Source organism: Catharus ustulatus, chromosome 17 (genome assembly GCF_009819885.2).
Source record: "Catharus ustulatus isolate bCatUst1 chromosome 17, bCatUst1.pri.v2, whole genome shotgun sequence".
Lineage (NCBI taxonomy): Eukaryota > Metazoa > Chordata > Aves > Passeriformes > Turdidae > Catharus > Catharus ustulatus.
In genome coordinates this window covers 7,457,445-7,482,295 of record NC_046237.1, presented here as the reverse complement: position 1 = coordinate 7,482,295, position 24,851 = coordinate 7,457,445, and the positions used below count along the sequence as shown (strand labels likewise).

The 24,851-nt window shown below is 59.0% G+C and overlaps 2 protein-coding genes across 4 annotated transcripts; both read right to left on the bottom strand.

Moving 5' to 3' along the window:
• Positions 1-668: 668 nt before the first annotated feature.
• On the bottom strand, positions 669-9,691 carry ANGPT4 (angiopoietin 4). Of its 3 annotated transcripts, XM_033075375.2 has the most exons (10): positions 9,220-9,646; positions 4,898-5,053; positions 4,564-4,685; positions 4,041-4,273; positions 3,396-3,511; positions 2,884-2,985; positions 2,639-2,805; positions 1,746-1,876; positions 1,471-1,659; positions 1,299-1,379 (listed from the first exon to the last, which is right to left on the bottom strand). In XM_033075375.2, exons 1-9 carry the CDS (start codon positions 9,535-9,537, stop codon positions 1,499-1,501), a joined length of 1,506 nt encoding a protein of 501 aa, XP_032931266.1. In that variant the 5' UTR covers positions 9,538-9,646; the 3' UTR covers positions 1,299-1,379; positions 1,471-1,498. The 3 variants fall into 3 exon arrangements, with proteins under 3 accessions (XP_032931267.1, XP_032931265.1, XP_032931266.1); XM_033075374.1 differs by having other exon boundaries at positions 1,289-1,659; positions 9,220-9,691; XM_033075376.2 differs by lacking the exons at positions 1,471-1,659; positions 1,746-1,876 and having other exon boundaries at positions 669-1,379.
• A 2,203-nt stretch (positions 9,692-11,894) lies between these two features.
• RSPO4 (R-spondin 4) lies at positions 11,895-19,430 on the bottom strand. Its single transcript, XM_033075103.1, has 5 exons — positions 18,894-19,430; positions 15,700-15,888; positions 15,303-15,446; positions 15,028-15,213; positions 11,895-12,083 (listed from the first exon to the last, which is right to left on the bottom strand). Exons 1-5 carry the CDS (start codon positions 18,970-18,972, stop codon positions 12,010-12,012), a joined length of 672 nt encoding a protein of 223 aa, XP_032930994.1. The 5' UTR covers positions 18,973-19,430; the 3' UTR covers positions 11,895-12,009.
• Between the last annotated feature and the right edge of the window lie 5,421 nt (positions 19,431-24,851).

Sequence of the window (24,851 nt, the reverse complement as noted above, 5' to 3'; positions counted from 1 at the left end):
GATCCTGTGCATGCAGGATGTGTGTGTGTCTGTGCACATACACGTTTGTGAGCAGTATTTCGATGTGCACACACAGATGCACACACAGCAGCCTTGTTCCCAAACCAGGAGACTCCATCTGACCCTACCCATGGGACTGCCAGCATGAAACCCCGGCACAGATGTGTTCAGACACACGAGTCCCCCCTGAATGCCCCCCCCATTGCATGTCCCTGCTGGGGACAGCAGGACAGCCCCATGCTCCCTATCACTTTCCCTGGCAGCTGCTTCCCGGTGGCTCCAGTTTCATGGGGAGTGCAGCTGAGCCCATCAGTTATTTCCAGGGAGGAGGGACAGCCGGGGAAATGTCCATCACTGTCACCCTCTGTGCTGAGATTCCCCATGGGTGCCCCATGTGCAGGCAGCCAGGACAGAAGGAAAACCGGCAGCACCGCCCTCCATGTTTTCCATTTTTTAATTATTCCCCACTGATGAGCATCTTCTGGAAGCGCCAACAACATCACGTGCTTTAATCAGCGTTAATTAGCGGGTGCCTCGGGACAGTGATGAGGGCAGGCAGCAGGAGCCCCCCCTGTGCCGCATGCACAGCCGGTGTCGGTGCCAGCACCCACCACCCACCGCCTCCAGCCCCTTCAACCCACAGCCCCTCCCCACCCACGGCCCCCCAGCCCCTTCCTGCCAATCTTGGGGCCCTGCCAGTGCTGTGTCTGCTCCCAGCAAATGCCTTGCAGAACTGGGCCACTGGCCATCCCAGGACTGGTCCCCATGAAGAAGGTCCCCAAGGACAACCCCTGCTCTTCCTGTCCTCTCTGAGAGGAAGGTCCCCAAGGACAACCCCTGCTCTTCCTGTCCTCTCTGAGAGCTGGAGAAATTCAGCTCTATCCTGTGAGGAGCAGTGCCTGTCCTGCCATAAATGGGGACAGTGGCTCCAGCCATGCTTGGAAGGGGACAGCCTGTGGCCCTTTGCATGGCTGTGTCTGGATGAAAAGGGAGGGAGGGACACCACCAGCCTCAATGCTTATTAGGATTCCCGTCCCACCCAGCTCCTGCAGCAAAGTGGGATGGTGGGGGATTTACAATATCCAAAACCAGTGAAAAGGCAAATCATCGTGTCTGAGGTCCTTCTAAATGCTCCCAGGGGTTCTCAGAGCCCCATCACTGGGGGTGGTCTTGGAGCTCTGTCCCCAAAACAAAACCCCAAGGCCCAGCAGAAATTTGGGGAGAGAAACTGAGGTGAAATCAGGGGGTTTCCATATGCTGGAGCCCACTTTGGCAGGTCTAGCTTTGTCCCACTCCAGGTCCTGCAGCTCCAGCTCCTGCAGCGCCCTTCACCCCTGCCCACGGTTCCTCCAGCATGGCCATGGTGACACTGCAGACTTCTGAAAAACGGGATAAACAAGAGTAAAAAACACAACTCATGGCAAAGGTTCCCTGCAGCAGCTGGGGCACCTCAGCTGCCCCCAACCATCCCTTGTCCCGGACTCCTCTCTCAGTGCAGTTAGAAGCTGCTGGGTCGGATCATCATGCGGGTGCCCTTCAGGGAGTAGCTGGGCCCCTGGAAGTGGTGCCAGCGGATGCCGTTGAGCTTGCGGATGTTGTTCCGGGCCGGGTAGTAGATGCCATTCAGGTTGGAGAGGCCACAGGCATCGAACCACCATCCTGTGGGGAGGGAGCAGGGCAGGAAGGTGGCACTGCAGGCTGGCACCTGTGGGTGCTGCATGGGGGTGCCCCCCTGCTCCACTCACCTCCCGAAAGCATCTGGGCACACTTGCAGAGACAGTTGTCATTGTCAGAGTCACGGGTGCTGAATTGGGTGCCCTGCAGTGCCAGGCCACTCTGCCGCCCAGCTGTGCCACTGTAGTCCTGCAGCGACAGCCTGTGCCCAGCAGGAACACAGCCACTGTCACTGCCGGTGACTCTGGGGGTCACAGAGCCCCCAGCACTGCTCAGGGGCTGCCATGAGCTGAACACAGCATAGAGGGATTGGGCAGAGATCCTGCAGTTCCAGCTTGGCCTCCTGTCCTTGTTTCCCAAGAGTGGAGGTTGTGGTAGGCTGGGGCAGACAGGACCCCCAAATCTCCTCCAGTCCTCTTGCTGGGGTCAGCTCAGGGCATGCATAGGATGGATGGTGCAGGGGATATCTGGGATCTGGTTCCACCTCCAGCCCAGCAGTGAATGCCCTCAGCTGCTTTCCACCCTCCTGCCCATGGCCAGGAGCATATGGTGATGGCAAGCAGAGCATTAGGACTGTAGCATCCCTCCCTGGACAGAGGAAGTTGGGGATGCCCAACATCCCTGGGAATGCCTGGTTGTCACAGCTGTGTCACCTCCCTTGTCCAAACAAACAGCCTCAGTGCAAGTGCCCAAGTTGCTCCCACTGGAAGGCAAATCTCACTGCCTTGATGCAATTTTATACATTAAAAATCTACTTCTCAGGAGCTCAGGAAGAGATGAAAGTATCACAGCAATGTGCCTGGCACCTGGCATCATAACTACACCAGGACAACCCAGTGAAGCCCCAGGTGATCCTGCACCTCCCTGGGGCACCACACCCAGCCCTTCCCCCTGGCCACAGGGCTTGGGGACAGTCAGAGATGGGGAGTGCTGGGTGGCTGTTCCCACAGTGCCTCTCCCCTACCTGTAAAACTGCCGCTCACTGCCCAGCTGGAATTTCCCGTAGTGGGCATACACCTGGCCGCCCTCCCAGTCCTGCAGCTCGACCCGCAGGGCATAGGGCACCCGGCTCGTCAGCAGGTGCACGGCCTCATTCCCCAGCCAGTATTCCCCCGACGCGTCCCCAAAGCCCTGTGGAGCAGCAGGGTGGGTGAGTTCAGGGTGCCCGGGGTGCCCCCAGGGTGATCCCCTCCCTGCTCAGACACACACCTGCTTGTACTCCCTCCAGTTCCTCTGGAAGCTGAGGCTGCCGTTGGCACGAAGCTGGATGATGGTCCAGCCCCCTCGATCTGTCTCCATGTCACAGTATGCCTGCAAGGGAGTGAGGGACAGGCTGGGGGTGGCTTGAAGTGCATGGTCAGGTGCATCCCTGCCAGGCTGGGCAGCTCAGCATGGGTGCTAGAGCTGGCTGAGGGGCTAGTGAGGGTATGCTGTGCCCAGTGCCTGGCTGAGGGGTCTCTCCCCCCTCCACGACCATGGGCAGGGGCAGGAGTCTGGTGTTTATAAGTCAGGCTGCCTTTAAAATCAGTTTTATACCCCCATTTGGAAGGCTGTGCCAGCCCTGATTTTACCCCATGGGTGCTGCCTTCACCCCTGTGCAGCCCCCAAGGCTGCGAGCCCTGGGATGTGCCAAGCTACAGGGATCTGGTGTGGGGCTGGTGTGCATTGGGTGGGCAACACTCTGGGCTCCTGCAGGAAAGCCCTCTCTGGACTGTGCTCACCTTTTTGGGCTCGCTGAGGTTGGCAATGTGCAGGGTGTAGATGCCACTGGCATGGATGCCCGCCCGGCGCACCTCGGCACAGTCCTGGAACTGCTGCTCCTGCCCAGCTGACGTGGCTGTGGCAAAGGGGACATTGAGAAGGCAGAAACCCTGAAGGCCCTGCAGCCCTGGCTGGTTTTGCTGCTCTTCTCTCTCCTTTTGGATGCCTTTGTGCTCACAGATTATTTTTTTTCCTTCTGCGCCATCTCCTGAGGGCTGGGCAAGGCAGCTGTGCCACCAGGGCTGCTGCCAGCCTAACCCCTGGGGGTTTGCCATGCCTAGGAATGGCATCAGGCTATGGACCCACCCCTTGGGGCTCCAAGCTGCTCCTTGCAGCTTGAGTGCTTTGCATTGCAGCTTGCAATGAGTGGATCATTTTCTAGTGGAAGATGCCCCTCCCCATGGCAGGGTGTTGGAATGAGATGAGCTTTAGGATCCTTTCCAACCCAAACCATTCTATGATTGAATAATTCTAAGATTGAATAATTCTATGATTTTTGAGGTGAAGTTACTCAAGCTGAGCAGACCACAGGGGCACCCTGGCATGCTCCTGGGAGGACGAGGAGCTTCCCCACTGCCCCTACTCTGCCTGCACACCCCGCTCACCTCTGCCCTGGGAGACGAGGCGCACCAGGCTCTGGACAGACTGGAGGAGCTGGAGCTGCTGGCGCTGGAGCAGGCTGGTGTTGGCACTGGCAGCCAGCAGCGTCCTTTCCATCTCCTCGATGGTGCCGCTCTGCCGGCTCAGCAGCCGCTGCAGCTTCTCCTTCTCTGAGTGGGCCCCCGCCAGCTCCGCCTGCTGCTTCGTTTCCATCTCCAGCACCCGCACCTCCAGGATGCTGGGAGTGGGATGCAGCGGTGATGGAGTGGCAGAGCCGTCCCAGCGTGTCTGCAGGGACCCATTGCTGTCCCCATCCCCTGCTGCACCCCCTGAATTGTACCCTCACTTCTGGGATGTGCCCAGCCAGGGGAACCCAAAGCCCAATGGCCATACTGGGGCTGTGTAACCCCCTAGGGACCACAGCCAGCATCTGGAGGGGTTCAAGCCCCCTCAAAGTGCAGTGTGAGGTGGGAGCCTCCCTGTGGGGTCCAAGGGCTGTGGGGGTCCCTGAGCCACCCCAGCCCCTACTTGTTTCTGTTCTGCAGCTTGTGGATCTCATTGGTCTGCAGCAGCAGCTGCTTCTCCAGCTTGCTGGTGGACAGGGAATTCTCCTGGAGCTGCATCTCGATGCGCCATGTCTGGTTCAGCACCTGCCTCGGGAGCAGAGGGGAGTCTTGGCACCAGCAGCCAGAGCCACACCACAGCTGTGGTGTCACTGGGCTGGCCGGTCTCTGGCACACAGCCCTGGTACCTCTGCCACTGGTGCATTAAACCCTGTGTCACCTCAGGGAATCGCTTTTATCTGCAGACAAACCATGCCACCTACCACAGCCTCAGGGTGGTGGGGACACATGTGCCATACCTGGGCCTCCACGTCGGTGAGCTTGCGGCTCTGCTCGGCGCTGCGGTTGAGGAGGGAGCTGCCGATCTCCAGCATGGTGGCGGTCTGGTTCTGCACTGCTGTCTGCTGCAGCTCCGCCATCTCCGGCTTCATGCTGCTCTGGATGTAGCTCTCCAGCTGTGCAGGGAAGTGAGGATCCAGGGGGGTCATTCTGGCACCTCTTCAGGTCCTTTCTCAGCATCCCAGCTGAACCTGGCACCACTGAGCACAGCCCCCAGGCACAGCCCTGTGTCTCCACAAGCCTTGACCCACCTCAAGGCCCTTAGAATCTTATCAGAGGACAGAGCGAGCTGAGCTGCTGCAGGGGAGACTCCTCAGGCACCAGCTGCCAAGATTCCTGGGCTGTGGTACCAGCTGGGGCCTGGCACAGGCTTCTGAGTGCCCAGGTGTGCTGGCGAGCTGGGGCTGATGCTCAGCCAGGGTGGCCTGTGCCAAGCAGCCAGGCAAGGAGTGGCTGCCACTGGCATCGGCATCAGTTGCCAGCCCCCAACCCTGGTTTCCCAGGGCTGGAGATGTGTAGGGTGAGGGGACACCATCAGCCAGGGAGGTGCGTGTCCAACACCCGGTGCTGCTCTACCACGAGGAATTACTCGGGGCTGGGAAGAAACTGGCTGCAAACACAGCTCGGACACAGCCGAGATGACGCTTCCGCTTTCCCAGCCCGCGGGGGAGTCGCCTTTCCCAAAGGCTTTTCTATTTCTGGCAGCCCCGCCATGAGGTTCCCATTCAGCCCCTCCCCAGGGCGATGGCCTCGGTGGGGGCACGGTCCCTCGGCGGGGGCCACAGGGAGCGGAAGGGGCCACGCTGCCGCCCACGCTGGGAAAGCAGCCCCTGAGAGCAGGAGGGACGGGGGCTGCCCAGCTCCCTGCATCCCACAGATGCTGCTGTCCCTGCAGTGCCCAGATCCTGCTCCCTGCCTGAGCTCACCAGTGGGGTGCAGGCAGAGCCCCACATCCTCCTGCAGCTTGTGGGGTTGTGGACCAGAATCGGCAGGGTTGGGATGCTGCTGTCTGGGCAGTGTGGAAAGCAGGCAGTGGTGCTGGGGTGTTGTGCACCGTGGTGGGAATGCAGTGCTGCTGGGATGCTTGGCACTGTGGCAGGCAGGCGGCAGTGCTGGGATGTTTGGCATCATGAAACACCAGGGCGTTCAGCACCACGGCAGGCAGCAGTGTTGGGATACTCAGCGTGGGAGTGGGGCCGGCAGCGGGCCAGGGCACAGGGCTCTGCACTTGTCTGGCATGACGAAATCTCACTGTTCCCTCCTCCTCCTCCGCACCAGGCAGTGGCAAAACCATCACCCTCCTGTGAGCATCCATGTGGGGCAGGGGGGTCTCGGGGCAGGAAGGTCCCAAGGCTGACCATCCCAGCCAGCATCGCCGGCACCCCTTTCCCTGGGGATTTTCTCTCACAGGAACATGCTCTCAGGGAGGAAGCAGGGAAAGGTCGGAGAGCTGCGTCTGGAAAACATTTCCCCAAGCTGAGGGATTGCTGGAGAGTTTCCCTTTAACCACGTCGTTAATCTTGTTGCTTCACAGGGCTTGGGGAGGCCTTTTCTCCCTCTTAATCTTGCTTTTGGTTTTTTTTTTTTTTCCTTCTATTTTAAATAAACATATCTGTGAGCTGAGGGCAGAACATACCCACGGAAAAGGTCAAGCTGGCACGGGGAAGGCTGAGAGCCCTGGAGATGGAGTCCTGGATCCTGGCCCCAGCAGCTCCCTGGGAGCTGGAGTGGGGCACAGTGTCCCCAGGCATATCTGGCATAGGGGACACAAGTGGGACAGGCTCTGTGCCAAGGACAAGGAATCCGGGATCCCTCCGTCCAGCTGATGTGAGCTGTGCTTTCCTGGTCTCAGAGACTCATTTCTCCACCATAAGGGCAGAGCTGCTGCGGGAAAAGCTGTGGTGTTGTTTTGGTCACCCCAGGACATCACCATGGAGCAGGCAGAAACTCAGCTCCTTGCTGTCCCCATGCTGGGATCCCATTGCCAACAGCTGGATCATCCTTCTTGCAGCCACATCTCTTCCCTATGTCCCAATTCCTATCCTGCCCTGGCACTTCTAAACATTTCACAAGCACCAACTCAGGAATCCTTGAGTCACAGGTGGGTGGAAAACCCTTCACCTGCTCCCCACACCGCGGCACACATCCCAGGGTGAGCAGCATCAGCCCTTGTGCCTCAGGCACCTCAGAGCTGCCAAAATGCCACTGCCCTGCTGGAGACTGCATCCCACCCCAAGTTCCCCCTAGACCCAGCGGCACCATCAAGTGTTTATGTTTGAACTAAAATTAATTCCTCCTGAGACAGAAGCAGCTGATATGTCCTTGTGTGCTGGGTCCCTGCCATGTCCCCACCAAGGGGTGCTGAGTGGGCAGGGTGCACTAGCCCCCCAGTGCCATGGGTGGGGGTCCTGGGGGAGGCCAGTGCTGGAGATGCCTGAGGGGGCCTGGGGAACCCTGTCGGGTACCAGGACACCTCCCAGTTTCTCAGCACCCTGCAGGGCTCCCCATGCCAGGGCAGAGCAGACAGGGATGCAGCGTTGTTTACGATCTGTCCCTGAACCCAATGCCTCTTTTGAGCCCTCGTTTGTTTGTTCAGGGCTGGAGTCTGACCAAAACAAGCGTTCTTGGGCAGCTCTGCTGAAATTTGGGAAGCTGAGGAACTACAGCAAAAAACATAGCTGCAAGCTGCCTCTAAAAGGAGAGAGCCGTGCTGCAGGATGGGGCGGGACAGGACGGGATGGGATTATTGTGGGGGGATGGATGGATAGAACAGGATGGGGATAGGATAGAAATGGGGTACTGGTTTCCCAGTGCTCCAGTGTCTTCTGCTCCTTGGGGCTGTGATGAGGGGCATTGATGGCCACAGCTGCCCAGATGTGCAGTCCCACCCTGCCTGTGGCTGTCTGCTCTGGACAGGGCCATGGGCACTTGTGGTGGGACCCTGGTCCCTGCTTTGCTTGGCCATACAAAGGCTGCCCTCATCCCGAGGGAAGCTCAGAGCTGGCCTGGGCACACAGGGCACCAAGACACCAGAGCACAGAGACACCAAGGCAGAGAGTTGAGGGCAGAGGGACTCCAGAGCACAGGGAGCCCAGGATTTGTGTATACGCAGCAGACCCAGCAGGTTCCACGGTGATAGAGATTCGGTGCCACCAGCCAGGTTGTCACTGGTCCTGCTGACCCCTCTGCAACACTCTGGGCTGGCTTCCAGCAGAGCCACGGTTCAGTGTTTTCCCAGCTCTTGAGGAATTTGTTCTCTAGAATGGCTGAGGGGACAAGGAACAACGTCCTGCACGTCCCTGCTGCCTGCACTGTTCCCCACAGAGTGGTTACCCAAGCAGCATAGCTGGCACAGGGACCCTAACTCAGTGTGCTGGCCCCATCCTGATCCCTGAGTGCTGCAGGAGCTCAGCACAGGGACATCAGCCAGGAAGTGGGAGTGCAGAGGCACACAGGTCCCATTGTAGCCTGGTGGGACACCACAGGACATGCTTGTGGCTCTGCTGGGTCAGTGACAGCTGGGGACAAGCTGCTTCCACTCTTGTCAGTGCAGGTACCCAGTGTTCCTGGCACGGGCTGAGGGGTTCAGGGCCCCCCAGGGATGTGTCCCCTGGGATGAGCTATTCCTGGGTCTGACGCAGGCAGCTGCACTCAGCTGCTGGGGGCTCCAGGAAGGAAATGCTGCTTCCTGCCTCAGGCACTGGGGACAGGGTGAGCCAGTGGGGGCTGAGGGTGGCAACCCTGTGGGTACACAGCCCCTCTGGTGTGGCACCCCACTGTTCCCACTGTCCATCACCCATAGGCCACCCAGGAGCCACGGGTACCACAAAGTCTCAGCAAGTGCTGGGAGCTTTTGCAAAGCCTGTGAGAGGGAAAATTATGAAGCTGGAGAGATTTCAGTGCCCCCTGCCCTTGGGACCCTCGCCCTATCACTGGCCAAACCCCTTTCCAGGTTCCTCGCCAAGAACCTGGAATGCTGATCCCCAAGGGATGCTTGACAGGGCTAACCCAGCCAGGAGGAGCCCTATGGCAAGGATGCACAGGGAATAGACCCTCAATGGAAAGTGATCTGGGTGAGTAATCTGCAGCCCCTGTAGAACCTGCAGCACGCACCCCCCTCTTGCAGACAGCGCCTGGTGGCAGCTGCACACCTGCAGAGAAAAGCTGAGCTGGATGCTCCTTGGGCACAGGCCCCGGTGTCCACAGCTGTGCCACAGGGATGCTGGATAAGTGGGTGTCCCCCCCACATCCCACACCCCACACCCCACATCCTACACCCTACCTTCAGCAGCCACTGCGTGCTGTTCTCCAGGATCCTCTCGAGGTGCCGCAGGCGCTGGGCAGCGCCGTGCCCGGCGGTGCCGGCGGGCGAGTCCCGCTGGAGCAGCACGTTGGCCGGGCCGGGCACAGCATCGGGGGCTGCCGGGCAGGGCACAGGCTCGGCCTCGGGCAGCACGAAGGTGTAGCTGCAGTGACCGTGCTGCACGCGGTGGTAGCGCCGGCGGCCGCCGCCCTCCAGAGCCCGGCGCTGGGCTCCGGCAGCGCACAGAGCCGTCGTGGCACAGGTCAGGGCCACGAGGCCGAGGCTGAGCGCCCGCATGGTGCAGGGATCCCTGCGGGACCGGGGTGCCACGGCGGGGGATGCTCCGGCAGCCGCTCCGTGCCGGGATGGGTCAGTGGGCGCTCGCCGCCGCGTCCGACCGCGGCGATTTCGGCATTTCCTCCCTCTGAGCCAGCGCTGGCCGCCCCGGCCTTTTATCGCCAGCCCTCGGAGGGGGAGAGGAGAAAAAAAAAAAAAAAAGAAAAACAAAGGAAAAAAATCTGTTTAAAAACAATACTTCTATCTTTTTTTCTTTCCTCTGGGTCCACTGCGGGGAGATCAAGTTTCACACGTGATCTATAAATGTCTGTCTCTCACACACACGCACTCACACACACACTCACACCCTCGCACACACAACCCCGTCCCTCCCCCGGCCGTTCTCTGCACAACTCATGGCACGTCCCGGGGTGGACAGCGCCACGGCAGCACCGAGCCCTCCCTCCCTGCAGCCCTGCACCCAGCGAGTCCCCCCGAGCAGCACCCGCTGGGATTCACCACACCCAGGCACCCCCATCCCAGGCAGCACAGCTCCCTCCCCGAATCCCGGCTATTTATAATGCCAGCGGGAGCCAGGCCTGGATTTTGCTGCTCTGGCCATGGGATGAGCCCGTGGGGACCGGGAGGAGGGCTGTGTCCCAGACAGAGCTTGGCAGGACACAGACAAACTGTGCATAGGGCTCGGCGTGCCCAGATCCCAGGCCAGGGTCTGTAGGGGGCTGAACTGGGGGTCACCACATCTGCCAGCCCATGTACTGGGATAGGATCTAGTCTGTGTCCCCCAGGAGGAGACAATCCCAGGGGTGGGGACAGGCTGCCAAGGGGATGCCCGAGCCTCTTAGCAGAGGGGGATTTTCTCCAACACCCAGAAAAAACCCCTGGTGGTTCCCAATCCTGCGAAATGGCAGCCCCAGTGTCACACCGTTCGCCCCAGCGCTGGATCAGGCAATGAGCGATGCTGGTGGTACTTTACATAAAAACTTAAAATGAAATCTTTCCCCAGTACCGCAGTGCTGCGGGCCAGGGCAGGGTGTTCCCCCAGGCTGCAGAGCTGGGGAACGCGGGATTGCGCCGTGGCCACGGCCAGCATCCCTGAGCCCCTCCGGTAGCAACTCGTGGGAATGCGGAAAACAGGGAGGCAGAAGTGATGCCGGGGGTTTAATCCCTTTATTTGTCATGAAGCGATCGGAGGAGCCGCTCCGGCAGCTTTGTGCCGGCTCTGGGGCTGGCTCGATGCTGACACCCAGCGCTCCCGTCCTGAAGGGTCCGTGCAGCCCCCGCAGCCTCGACACCCCGCGGCCAGCCCCGGCCTCCCCCTGCTCACGCTCAGGGCAGGGACGGGGAGTTCGGACCTCGGCAAACCCCAAATGCAGAGCTGCCTGCGGCTGGGCAGCGATTTAAGCACACACATGGTATATATACCGATAGAGCCCTCTGTGCCTGTGGACACTCACAGCGTGGCAGGGAGGGACAGACCGGCACGCCTGGGCTCAGCACCCCCCGGTGATGGCTGGGAGGGGGCTCAGCACCCCCCGGTGATGGCTGGCAGGGGGCTCAGCACCCTCCGGTGATGGCTGGCAGCGGGTTGCAGCGCTGCTTCCAACACATGCCAGTTTGAGGACGCAGGAAGCAGCAGCATCCCCTGTCTGGGCTTGCACTTGCACTGAGTGTGTCCCTGTCCTAGACCGAATACACGGCAGTCACCCCAAATTCCTGTGCCCACATCCAGCTGGGAGAGAAGCTCTTTGAGCCTTTCTGTGAGCCTGAGGAGGGCAGGATTTGGCCCGTGACGGTGCTGAGTGCTGGGCAGGCATGGTCCCAGAAGGGTTGTCAGTCTGGAGGTCCAGCTGCCCTCCAAGACCCAGGAGGGCAGGATTTGGCCCTTGGTTGTACTGGTGGGGATGTTGAGCACCAGGCTGGCCTGTTGTGAGCAATGGCAGGGTCCCCACTGGGGTCCCAACCCCGGGAGTTCTGCTGCTTCCCGTGCCTGTGGCTGAGGATGGGGGACACTATCCAACACCTGGAGCAGCTCAGGGGTGCACTGTGCCTCCCAGCACTTCCATAAAATCAGGACCTTGTGGAGCCAGGGCATCTCCCAGCCCTGGGGAACATTATCCAGGCAGGCATCAGCTTCATTAGCAGGGTCCAACCTTGGTCTAACCCCATCCCACCCATCTGGAGGAAGGGAAGGGACGGAACAGGCTAGGGGAGAGGGAAGACCAGAGGAATAAAGGAGCCACCCCCTCCCCAAGCCCTAGGGCTTTGCTTTGGACATAGCAAATTAGATTTTCTGAAAAGGAAATGTTTTACAGACCATAAATTGTCTCCAAAGAAAAGGGGGATGGGGGGGAAGAGAAAATTGTGCAATTTTTTTTTGTAGATGGAAAAACAAGGGTGATGTGGCTGGAGCACCGTGGCAGGAGCTCCCAGCCAGCTCCTGCCACAGTGCCCTGGCTCCCGTGCTGATGGCTGCTAGGTGCCCGTGTGCCTTTCTGTCTTCGGCTTCTTCTGTCGCTTTTTGCCTTTATTTTTGGGTTCAGTTTTCTCTGCAACAGATAAAAGGGGAGAAAAGGAGACCTCACTCATTGGCCAGGCAACATGATATGACCTGAGCCTCATCCATGGGATGCTGATCCCATAACACCTCAGGGTGTTAGTGCTGGACCCAGTTTCTGATTTTGAAGACCCCAGAGCCCTTGCCTGGTCATGAAACAGCAGTGTGGGTTTGTGGGGGGTCTGGGTGTGCTGATGGCACGGGCGAAGGGACACTAGTATGTTGTCCCCACATCTCTCATGGTTGGACTCTCAGTTCTGGTACCCCAAAATCCCTTGGAATGAGGTGGGGCAGCTCAACCCAAACAGAAGAGAAAACCCAGCTTCTCTCTGAGCAAGGACTGTGGGTGTTGGAGAGCGGCAGTGGCTGCACCAACACCCCAAAGCTGTGGCACAGCCATGCTCAGCTCTGCCATCATGTGGGAACCTGCCCACCACCATGGGACCCAGAAAGCCCCTGGGAGGATTTGGGCATGGTGGGAAGCAAGGTGGCTTTGGAGAGCATCCTTGCATAGGTGCTAATTCTCTCTCCCTGTGGATGCTCTCCACGTGTGGATGGTCCCCATCCCAGTGGCACAACCAACGTCCTGGTGGAGCCTGGATGCACCCCAGGTCAAACCACTGCCAGCTTTCCAGGGTCAGGCTGCTGGGACCCAAATCTCTGCTCACCCCAAGAAGCTGCCACACACCCTCCAGCCAGCTGAGACACCAAAGAAACAGGGATTCAGGATAAACCCTGCTGTGCCATGGGCTCCAGTGGGAGGGGGAACCCATGCTACAGATCAGAATGGTTGCCTCAAAAACTGGACAGCTTTGTCTGTGCTTGCTCCCCTGCACCCACATTCCAATTAGAGTCACATGGGAGGGGGTTCAGTGGTGCGAGGGGCACAAGGAACCATGACTGTCCCTGGTGCTGTGTGTGCCAGCACTGCTGTCCCCAGTCCCTTCTGAGGGCTCCAGTTCTTGTCCTGCCTGGCTCTGAAACCCTGTTTCTTGGCTCTGATCTCCAGACAGTTGCCACCCACAAAGGAGAGGGCACGGCACGCACGCCAAGTGTCTGGAGAGCGGGACAGACACCCAAGGCAGATTTACAGCAGCGCGAGGGGTTTGTGCCATGGCCAAGCGCGGCAGCTTTTCCCTTCCAGCCGCCTGGATGGCTCAGAAGTGGTGGCACAAATCTCTCATCACACGGTCGGGTTCGGCCGCCTGCCCTGGCTCGCCTGGGCTGGGGGTGTCTCGGATGCATCAAGTGAACTCCTCGTCCTCCTCCAGCATCTGGATCCCATAACCCAGCACTTGGCCAGGCGGGCAGGAGCCTGGGAGTGAGGGCAGATGCACGCTCTGCCGTGGCAGGGACTGAACAGCCTGCCCAGGAGAGGGAGACATGGAGGAGCTGCTCTCTACTCAGGGGGCTGCTTGGGAGGCACTCATGGGACTCCTTCTGCTGGACAGGGGACAGGCCTGTCTCTGAAGCTGATCCCAGACAGCAGCCTCAAGACTAGAGTCCTGCCAGTCCCTGAGCCCATCACCATAGCCCCAGGGCTTCCAGCTTGCAGGAAAAGCACAGGCAGAGGCAGGAGGCCAAGTACTTTTCTGGGGTAACAGTGCCTTCCCAGTAACTTCACCAGATGAGGTGCCCCTGGAATATGGGCACAGCAGTCCCTGTCAGTGAGATCCTGCTGTGTGCCAGGCAGGGCAGGGCAGGGGCACGGTGCTCCAGGACACACTGCTCCGGAGCAGCCTGTCCTCCCACACTAAATTTCTTTCATCAAACTGTCACCAGCTCGGCGGGTCTGGAGCTGCCACACACCAGCAGGGAGGGGAACAGCCTCAAAATCGATGCCACCTGGCACCCCAAAGACATGAGCTTGAACCTGGGTGGGGAAAGGAATCAGCTCCTCTGCACTGTCAGCAGAAAAATATTACTTATGATTGATGGTGCTGGGATGGAGCCCCTCTCCTGCCTCCGTGGCCCTCACCCAGCACGCACGTCCTCTGTTTTTGCCCCCCTTCTTCATCCTTTTTCTCTCCACCCTCACAGCCCTGTCCTCTCTGATCCCCGCCACGCTGGCGGTGCCGGCCAGCCCATCCCACGGCACAGAGTGATCCCGCAGCCCTGAACCGCAACCCTTGGTGGCTCAGATCTGCTGCCAGGCACTTCAGATCGGTATCTCATGCATCCCCCTTTCTGCCAGTTATTAAGTGGAGATTTATTGGGTAGTTTCGAGTCCAGACGCCTGTATCCAAAAATGACATCAGCCATGTCCTGGTTCCCATCGCCAGCCCTGCACCCGTGCACGCACTGCCTGGACTGAGCCTTCAGTGGGTCTGGTGTGTGAAAGGTGGGGAGATCCTTGAGCCAGGGAGCCCCCAGCTTGTGAATTAAGTGGGGGGAAGTGCAGAAGCATGAGTGAACATCTGTCCAGATGAGCCATAGAGGGGAACTGTGCCCTGGGGTGTCTCCCAAAATTTTGGCCATTAGAAATCCCCTGGAGGATGCCCTCCTGCTCCATGAGTGTTCCAGCTTTTGGGGACCTCAGATATTTTTGTAGGAACTTTCCCTGAGTGTCTCAATCCTCCTCACCCACAGCTGCAGTACAGAAAGCCTCCCTTCACGTCGTGGCAGCATGGGAGCTGGAGCTCGGCAGCCTCATCCCACCACGGCGGTTCGTGCCAGTGCCCAGCCCAGCCCAGTCCAGCATGGACTCATCCCAGGCAGTCTCGGGGACTGCCAGGTGGGAGCAGCCAGCCCTAGGGCTGCTCAGCACATGTGCCTGAGATGACGGCTTTACCCAAAATTTCAAAATGCTTGAGAGATGACAGCATGGCTCGCCGGCCACGGCCAGACCCCTGCTGCCACCGTCCTCCTGCAGCGCCCCTCGGGCTCACTTTGGAGGGACGCGAAGCTGTCCCCAGCCCCGGCGGCGCGGTGCTCACCTCCCGGGCAGTGCTTCTTCATGCGGCACCTCCTGGTCTCCAGCCGCGCGGGGCAGGCAGTCCCGTCCTCCCGGGCAGCCTCCGGCACCTCCCGCACCCGCGTCTCCACACCCCACTTGCAGCCGCAGGTCCGGCTCTCGTGGGTGCAGGCGCTCCACTCGCTCCACGGCCCCGGCTCGCACGACTCTGCGGGACGGGCACACAACGGATTGGTGACCCCTGGGTGCCAGGCACATCCCCAGGGACGGCGGGCACGGGGTGCGGGTGCTGCTTACCTTGGCACTCGCGGGTGTCGGGCTGGGCCGCCGTGCCGGGGGGACACTGCCGAAAACACTGGCCCTTGTACAAGTAAAACTTGTCCTTGCACTTCATGCAGAAGTCTCTGCTGAAGCAGCTCTCGCAGCTGGGCGACCTGCACTCTGCCGGGAGGGACGGCCGGTCAGCGGGACAGCCCGGGGCACGAGCCACCCCGGCACCCACCGGGGACCCAAAAACAGCAGCTCTGGGCAAGGGAAAAGCGGACGGAGCCCCCCCAGCCCGGCCGGCCCTGGATGCAGCACCAGCAGGGATGCTGCGGGAAATGAAGCCATCGCCCTTCCCGCAGCACTGGGACTCGCAGGGCGCCGAGGGGAGCAGGGGGCACTGGTGGGAGCAGGGGGACCCCGGACGTACTTGTGCATCTGTTGACCTCCAGACCCCGCACACCAAAGTAGCCCGGGGGACAAGTGTGGACGCACATCCCGTACTGGCGGATGCCGTCCCTCCAGATGAGCAGGAAGAGCCGGTGGTGGCAGGTGATGCAGCCGTTGTCCTCAGAGCACAGGACGCAGCCCGTGCAGTTTTCCAGCAGGCCGGCACTCGCTGAGGGGACAAATGGAGGACAGGGGCTGTGGTACAGGTGCCCAGGTGGGTCTCAGCCCCGTGGCAGCTCCTCTCCGACACATCAGGGTGACAGCACTGTCCTGTCTCTCTGTAAATGCCGCTCCACCTCTCTCTGATCCTCAAATCCCCACCTCTGTCCGTGCTGGCAGCAAAGGGACACACAGAGTTCTCAGCCTGGTCATCACTGATGGCCTCGATAACTGCAAGATCCGGACTGAGGGTTTGCCCCATGCCCAGCACTGCCCGTGGGTGACAGCCTGAGCCATTCCAAGCTAGCTTTGCCCATCCCATGGGAAGTGGAACAGCCACTGTGTCAGTGGGGAGAAGTAAGACCTGACCTGGATTAAACAGTTGATGTCTGCTAAGTGTCAGAGGACAAAGGGCATTTTGGATGCACTCAAGAGAAGCTGAGAAAAGGATCTGTCTGCTCAAGAGCCTCTGCTGCCTCCCTGGCTGCCTGTGCTGTACTCCCAGCCGGTGGGAGGGGGACTGACCCCGAGGAGGGTGACCTCTGTTCCCAGGGACAAGGACAGGGTGCCAACATCCACTAGCCCACAGAGAAACTGTCAACTGCTCCTGCTCTCCAAGCCCACTGAAGAGCAGCCTGGAGGGATGCTTCTGGCACAGGGGCACTTTAGGAGTGAAGTATCAGCTCTGGGGGCTACTCACACCCTGTGTATTTTTGCAACCCAGGCTGCCTGGGCATCACGAAAGGGGCCACGGAGCTCCTGCATGCAGGCATCCAGTGCCTTCACCATGTGTTGGGAACTGTTTGCTTGGCTCTGGCACCACAGTCTGAGCAGCAGTGACAATGCCAGAAGCCCCATTACAGCATGCTTAGGACCTGGGCTCTATAGAACCATTCAATCACAGAATGGTTTGGGTTGGAAGAGACCTCCAAGGTCATCTCAAACACCCTGCCATGGGCAAGGGCATCTTCCACTAGACAAGGTTACTACAAGTCCAAGCCACCAGCTGGGTGCTGCCCAGCACAGACAGACTCAGCCTGGGAGCAGTGCCTGGCACCACAGAAGCTGCATCAGCAGCATCAGAAGGGTCCCACGATGGTGGGAAGGTGCTGGGGAAGCCAGGGGCTGCTGGCAGAGGATTCTGTCAGACAATAGCAGGCGATGCCTCGCAGCTCTGTGTTCTGATCCCTGGCACAAGCCAGTCCATGGTGCTGTGGTGCCATGCTGTTGTCCCCAAGCTGGCTCAGTCCCTTCTCTGGGGCACACTGTCTGGGATGGCAGCACTGCCAGGAGCCTTCATTAGAGCTGCATCTGCTGGGAGAGCTAACGAAGCACCTTGGATCCATTAAGTTGTTATGGTCTCCGTTACATATTTACCAAATGCTGACAACATTTGTGTTCCTGGCTGCAGCTGGAGTCGCTTCCCTCGAGACCCAGGGATTTACAAGCCTCTTTCCCTTCCCTAATTCTTTCTTATATTTAGGGGGTTTTTTTCTGCTCTCTTTCCAACTCCAGCCAGGGCAAAGAAGGTGGGGAGCCCTGGATGGGCTCCAGAGCCTCCTTCCTCTCACTGGTTTTGGAAATAATCCCCTGCTATGAAGCTGGGAGAAGTGGGATCATCCTCCTCTACTCCACAGTGCTGCTGGCATGGCACACACGTCTCTGCCACCAGGAGTGACAGTGTGAGCCACCACAGAGAACAACAGAATATGGCTCACTATGAAACCATGGGCTTGGGGATTAGGGACAAGTGGAAGGTTCATCTCCTCCTGTCCCGTGGTGATGGCAGAGTGCAGGACGGAGCTGGGATGGGCACTGGGCATGGGGCACAGCGGGTAGCTGAGTTGTGCTGGACATGGGTGTGACATCCCCCATCTCTGCCCACTCTATGCCCAGTCCTGCTGGGAACCATGAGTCTCTGGGACACTGGACTGCCCAGAACAGAGGTCACAGTAGCAGTAGGGAGGCTGTGGGGTGCTGCAGCATCTTTTGTGGCTCCTGGGCCCTGTGCTAGCTTTTCTCTGTGGGTTATCCTGGGTACATAACATGTCAGGGGTGTGAAGCCATGGCCAGATCCCCAGCTGCCAAGACCTGAGGCCTTTGGAGCATTGCACTATCCAGCATCAAGCACTGGTATCTGGAGCCCCTCTTGGTGCTTGGCTGTTTCCCATCAGGGGTGTTTTGGCCACCAGCCTGGCCACCCACATCATCACACACACCTACTGCCTCTGCATGCCTTTAACATGGAACAACTTCAAGGGAAGCTCTCCGGACTCCAGCCCTGACAGCGCTGGTCCTGGGAGGTCCAGCCCCTACCCTGGCGCATGTTGGCCCCAAAACCAAGGCATTCCTGGCACAGAGCTGAGAACCAGCCCTGGATCCACTCCACACAGCCAGCCAGCACTGCCTGGCACTGCCCGGTGAGGGAGATGAGCCAGTGCCCGATGGAGGGGGCACATTCCTCAGCTACCCCAGCACACCCTGCCCTTGCACAGGCACTGAGCAGTGGCTCAGCTGGTGCATCTTTATGGAGAAAGGATGGGGCAGGGGACAGGCAGTGCCTGCTGTGGCTCTGAGCACCCTTCCAGGAGGTTTTGCTCCTAAGGCACTTAGTGAGTTACACAGAGAAAGGAAATATGGGGAAACCAGCTCATTTTGTGCTATCCCCACTGTGTCTGGCTGTGCAGGGGTTTGCAGAGCTGGTCCCAGTGCCAGCCAGTGTTCCTTGTCTCCTGCTAGCCCTAAAGGCAGGGCTGGCACTGGGCAGGCAGTGCTATGGGGCTGTGCTCTGCATCTTCCTGCACTGCCAAGCCAGCCCCATGCCACGCACCCAGAGGGGAACACAGACGGTCCCCAAAGGGGGTCAAGGAGAGATGTTGGGGTTATGCCAGTTCCTTACACCTCCAGCCCTGGTTACCAACTCCTTCTAGCTCTGTGCAGGCAGGACAGGCAGCCTGGTGTCCCAAAGCCACCCTGCAGGACCCGAGCAGGACAAGCCCACTGCGCACACTGTACCTTGCTTCTTCCACCGGTTCTGCGTGAGCATTTCCATGGAGCTGATGAATAACAGCAACATGAATATTATCCACTGCATCTGGGCAGGAGTGATGTCGGACAGGGAAGAAATCAAATCATCCAAGCGGCTGGGGGGCTCGGCTCCTGCCAGAGCCGGTGAGGGGTGGTGGGAGGGCGACGAGCGGCTCCGGGCTCACACCATCCCAACCCGAGCTTCGGACACACAGCCACACTTCAGAGCAGCTTGAGACGGCGACAGTGGGGCAGGCTGGGGCTGTCAGGCCCGGGGAGTGCTCATGGTGGGGAAGTGCCGGCTGCTCCAGGGAGCTCTGCCTTTATAGTCAGTGTCAGCCCCCTCTCCTCACCCTCCCTTTCAAAATAATAATAATCCTAAAAAAAAAAGTAAAAAATCCCCCAGCAGCAACAAAGCGACTGGCAAACGCCCTGGCTGGATCCCCCCGGAGCACTCCAGCCACCACCTCGGCTGGGAACCGTCCCGCCGTCCCGCCGCGGTCCGACTGTCCCGCTGCCATCCCAGCGCCGGGGTCACAGCGAAGCCCCCTGCGATTTTGGGGGGGTGGAGCCAGGAGGGTGACGCTGCCTGCGCCGGCCCCCCCGGCTCAGCCCCCCCTGCTCAGCCCCCCCTGCTCAGCCCCCCGCTCCTAGACCCTGCAGGGCTGGGGGGGCCAGGGCAGCCCCCGGGCAGGGCTGAGCCCCCCGGGCAGGGCTGAGTCTCCGGATCGCCGGGAGCCGTGGTGGGTCTCCGGCAGCTCCGGCGGCGGCTGTGGGTCTGCCCCGGCTGTCCCCAGGATTGCAGCTGACTCTGATTTTCCGAGTGCTTCTTAACTCACCTCCTTCCGAGCTGCGGGAGCGAAGCTGAGCCGAGCCGAGCTGTGCCAAGCTGTTCCAAGCCAAGACGAGCTCACGGAGCTGTTCATGCAGCTCCCATACAGCTGTTCACACCGCTTGTCCTACGCTGTGCCCCCCAAAACCCACCCTAGGGGCTGTGCTTGAAGTGGGATTCAGGACAGGACGGGGACCCCTCATTCGCCAGGTACCCGAGGTGACCTCAAGGTGCAGGTCCCCATCCTGAGATACCCACGTGCTCATCCCGTCATGCCAACCCTGTGCCAGGAGCCGTACCCTCGAACAGCCTGGTGACCTCCCAGCCAGGGCTCCAAGGCCGCTGGCCACCAGTGACAGCCCCAGTGACATTCACCTCTGTCATCACCACGTGCGAACCAGCACATGGTGCCCCTCTCCTCCCCCGAGAGGGGGCACAGAGAAACTTTCTGGGCACCCCTCCGAGCACCCTGGGGCAGAACATCATCCACCTGCTCATCCCACACACCAACGGGCTGCAGGGCTCTTTTCCACCCGGGATGCTCTGGGTCTGCATTGCCTGGGAGAGACAAATGGGCAGGGGGCCACTGAGAACCAGCAAAGCCATTGCCCCAGAGTGGAGCACCCAAGGGACTGCAGTGGATGTGTCTATCAGCGTCCTGGGGTGTCCAACCATGCCCAGGGACAGTACATAGGGGTTAATCTCCTCTCTACCCCTCGAATTTCTCCCTCCTGTTTCCCTTCTCTCCCCCAGCCCCCCTGAGCCTCTCTCCCCACCGCTCCCATCCGGCACTGCTGCATTTCATTCCTGAAGGGTTAATGATCAGACAACAAAGGAGCCATTTCAGACCCCTTTGGCCTCACTGTAGGAAACCAAGAGTAATAACTGAGGAAACCAGGAGTAATAATGGTTGGGATCACTTTGGGGTTTTTTTCTAATTATGAAATAAATTGAAAAATTACACATAAAATGCATAAATTGCAGCATCTGGCTCAGCCGAAATTTCCATAAACAACCAAACCTTCAACATGGCATCACCATCAGGAGTTCACAAGGGCTGGGGTATCATGTGGACTCGGGGATGCTGTTGCCATCCCAGCACAGAAAAATAGGAATATGGCAATGGCGTTGGGGATATCTGAGCGTCTCCAAATCCTGGCTGCAGGCAGCTGCATTGGTGTGGATGGCCGTGACCAGGATGAGACGCGGGTGCTGCAGGGCAAGGAGCTTCCACAAGTCCTGTTGGGTGCCAGCCCAGCTGCCCTGGAGCCGACAGGGAATTTCCTTGCCCAGACCTGGAAGGCAAACGCTGTGCAAGGGTCAGGGAAGCACCTCATTCCTGGTCACGCTCTCTGGCTGCTGGCATGGGTGAGCGGATGTCGGCACAAGCCTTGCCAGGGTGACCCGTCACAGGAGGATGCACTAATTAGACAGCTCTCGTTAGTGCTGGATCCTGGGGGCACCACGTGGCATTGCTCAGCCCAGTCCCAGCTGTTTGGGAACGCGGGGGATTTGCCAAGGGTGGCATAGCCGCTGTCCCCATGCCCCTGCTGCTGTGTGCCAGGTATCCCTGAGACAGCAGAGAAATCCACATGTTTCCCTTAATTTGTCTATTCATGCCAAATCCAGCTGTCGGTGAGAGGAGAGGTGGTGTCTGCTGTTTAAATGGGCACCTGGCAGCCCTCTGTTGTGCTGGGAGAGGTTTGGGGGGGCTGCGGGGAGGGGAAAGCCCAGCTGATGATGCCAGGGCAGCCCCCGCGGTGACTCAGGGATGATGTCGGGCAGAAAGAAGCGGGGCTGAGCCGCGGGTGCCGCTGGCAGCTCCCGGCTCCTCACGCAGCCCTGCTCCACGCCAGCACAGAGGGAATGAAATGTTCCTCCTCCGTCTTCCAAAGCAGAAGGGAGAAAGTGTCCAGAAAGATAATTTGGAAAGTTTGTTTGACACTTGAGCACACTTTCATCTTCGGAAAAATCTTGATGACCTTCCAAAGCTGCACCGCCTGCTTCCCGGCACGGCAGGCGCCCCAGGGCACACGCCCGTGGCACCAGCCCAGTGGCTGTTTTCGGGATGCTCAGGGCTCTGGAGGGGACAGTGCGGTCCCGCCGGGCCCGCAGGGCAGCAGGGATGTAGTGACAGAGGTGGTGGCACAGGGATGCAGGCACAGGGATGCAGGTACAGGGATGCAGGCATAGGGATGCAGGTGCAGAGATGCTCCTAGCAAAGGTAGTTAAGTGAAAGTGAAATGTCTGGAGCTGGCTAGCAGCGGAAGGAGGCAGGAAGGGGCAGGGGGATGGAGGGAGCCCCTGGATGAGGGCGGGGTTTTCTCCACAGGTGCCATGAGCTCCCAGCAGCCATGAGGTCTGGGAGGGATCTTCTCCAGTGCATCCCAGGCGATGAATGTGGGTTTGATCAGGGGAGGGTTTGAGCGGATGGTAGTGGATAAGGAAGAAAAATACTTGGCATTCCTCTCCCATCATAACAAGCCCAGATGCTTGGACGGTGGCAGCCCACTTCCCACAGGAATGGAAAGTCACAGCTGCTCTCGCGCCAGTTCGGCAGAGGTCCTTTCCCTGCTCTTGTGAAATGCCAGCTCCGACTCACGCCGCAGCACAGCCCTCACTGGCATCCCGTGACACTCCCTCCATCACCCGGGTCCCCGGTGGTGGCACTGCCCATGACCCCGCTCCAGGAGAGGCAGAGCTCCAAGCAGGGAAATGTGCTGGGAAAGACCAAGTAACAGATTTACTGCTGGTGTGGCTGGTGCTCCTTCCCAAACGCCAACGTGTTGGGAATACCTGGACTAGCACAGCCCTGCGAGGGAGGAGTACTCTGGGGAAGCTGATGCCGTGGGAAGCATTAATGGGAAGCAGCTCCTGTCTGGTCAGAGCTGGTGGAAGCAACTCCAGCCTCCTGGCAGCCCAACTCACCACCTCCCATGCCAGCACAGAGCTGTGAGGTCCCTCAGTGCTGGGGTCAGCTCTCTCAGATGAGAAGGAAGGCGTGAAGGTGGCTGATTTTAGTGCTGACTTTGCCAAGTGCAGCCTGCAGCATGCTCATGGCACATTTGCTCTCCCCTCCTCCTCTTCTTCCTCTTTTTCCTTCTTCTCCTCCTCCTCATGCCACACTCCAGCCATTCCTGGGTTTGTGCCACTCGCCATTCCTGCTGTTCTCAGGGAATATGGCATCCCAAGAGGCTTAAGATTTGCCATAAATCAAGTCCTTCATCCCAGAGCGAGCTCTGGAGCTCCATCTCTCTTCTTGGCTCCTCTGGCTTGCTCCAGTCCTGGACGCCAGCGTGGCTGCACAGCCTTCAAGTGCTCCAGCTGCCAAAACAGGAGCAAAGCCCAAAGAAGGAATTGGCATCAAGAGGCCGAGGGGTAGCAAGAGTAGGAGAGGGAGCTGAGAGGAAAGGGAAGATGAGCAGCAAGATAGGAGGGAAGGCTTGGTGTCGAAACTGAATTCCTGGTACATGTCAGCAGAGCAGATTTTCAGTGTTTATTTTATCTCTTTAGTTGAGCCCCTTTGAGGCAGAATATATTAAATGGCCTGACTTTATATAATGGAAATAATTGAAACAATACTCCAGCTTCCAGCCGCAACGTGCCGTGATTTCAGCCAAGAGTGGCCAGCCTCCTCGAGGTGGTGGGGACAGCCGCCGCCGCCGCTGGCGCTTGTTCGCTGGTTATTGTTGACACATGTCAGCGTCGCCTTCCAATTTCCGTCCAGCTGTCAGAGCGGGGAGAACACCCGGCGGCTGGCGCGGGTGGGCTCAGCGCCGGCCAGCTCCGACGGGCGCTGGGAGGGACGGCGGCCCCACACCGGGCTCCTCTGCTCTGCTGGGTATGGCTGAGCTGGGATTTCCCAAGGGGATGTGGTGTTGGGGCAGAGCTCTCAGGTAGCCAGATGAGGATGGTGGAATGTGGAGAAGCTTGGGAGGATGGAGGATGTTGACCTGGGACCTCGGTATTCAGTGGATGTGAAAGGAGGAAATGAACATGAAGGCTGGGAGTTGTTGAAGGTTTTATCCAACTCTGTCCCAGCATTGGGGCAGGGAAAGGCATTTGCACCAAGCTCCATCCTTGAAGTCAACATCAATTTCCATCCCACACGAGCAACTGAAACTCTGTCACTGAAAATCTGGCATCGCTCCTTGAGCGGAGCTGAATGGGTGAAACGAGCAAACACGAGGAGTCACCAACATTGTGCCAGGCCATAATAAACCAATTCCCATTTGTGGGCACCACAGGGTTCCTGGGTAGAGCCAGCAGGAGGTGATAGTAAGAGCAACAACAGGCAAGGTCTTCGAGGAACTGAGACATGGTGTGAAAAGCGCTCCAGAATCAATTCCCACCATTGCAGCCAGTCCTCCTGGCTGTGCACAGTGGAGGCTCAGGGAAGTTTCTCCAAGGAAAGGCAGGAGACAGGACTTACAGTGCAGGACAGCAAGCCTGGGGTTTGGAACAGCTGGACTGCAGATTCCTCTGCTGTAGGGAGCTGGAATTCCCCAGATGAGTCGGGTGCTGCTACTGTGCCCTACAGGACCCCTCAGCCTGCAGCACAGCCTGCTCTCCCAGCGAAGCCAAGCATCAGTGACCATGGAGCACCCTCCTCTGTGCCAGATGTGACTATCTGCCTTCTCTGCAATGAAAATCATGTGTTTGTTACTGGAAGGGAGTGAGGCAGTGGTATTTTAGTATCTGGCCCTCTTCTATTCTCCTAAGAACCATATATGCCAAATTCCAATAGATTTTTTTTTTCTTTTTTATTTTTTTTTTAATATTTGGACTATTTAAGGAAAGTATTGAGAAAGACAGATGGAAGCATCAGTCAGATGGATGTTCCTGGCTCCACGTGAGACAGCACTCAGTCCCATTCTTTTTCAAATAACTTTAATGTGACTACATGGTTCCCCCTTGCACATCATTCCCCAGGAGGGTAAATCCTCTGACTCTGGTGGATGACTCTCACCAGCTGGAATTCAGCAGAAGACAAAGGCTTTGAGCAGGCTGCTGGTTGGGGATGGGGAAATTCCCCCCCACAGCCACAGAGCCCAGGGAGGGCTGTGGAAGCAGCCTCTGCAGTCGTGGCTCCTGTGCCCACAGCCAGCCCTGCT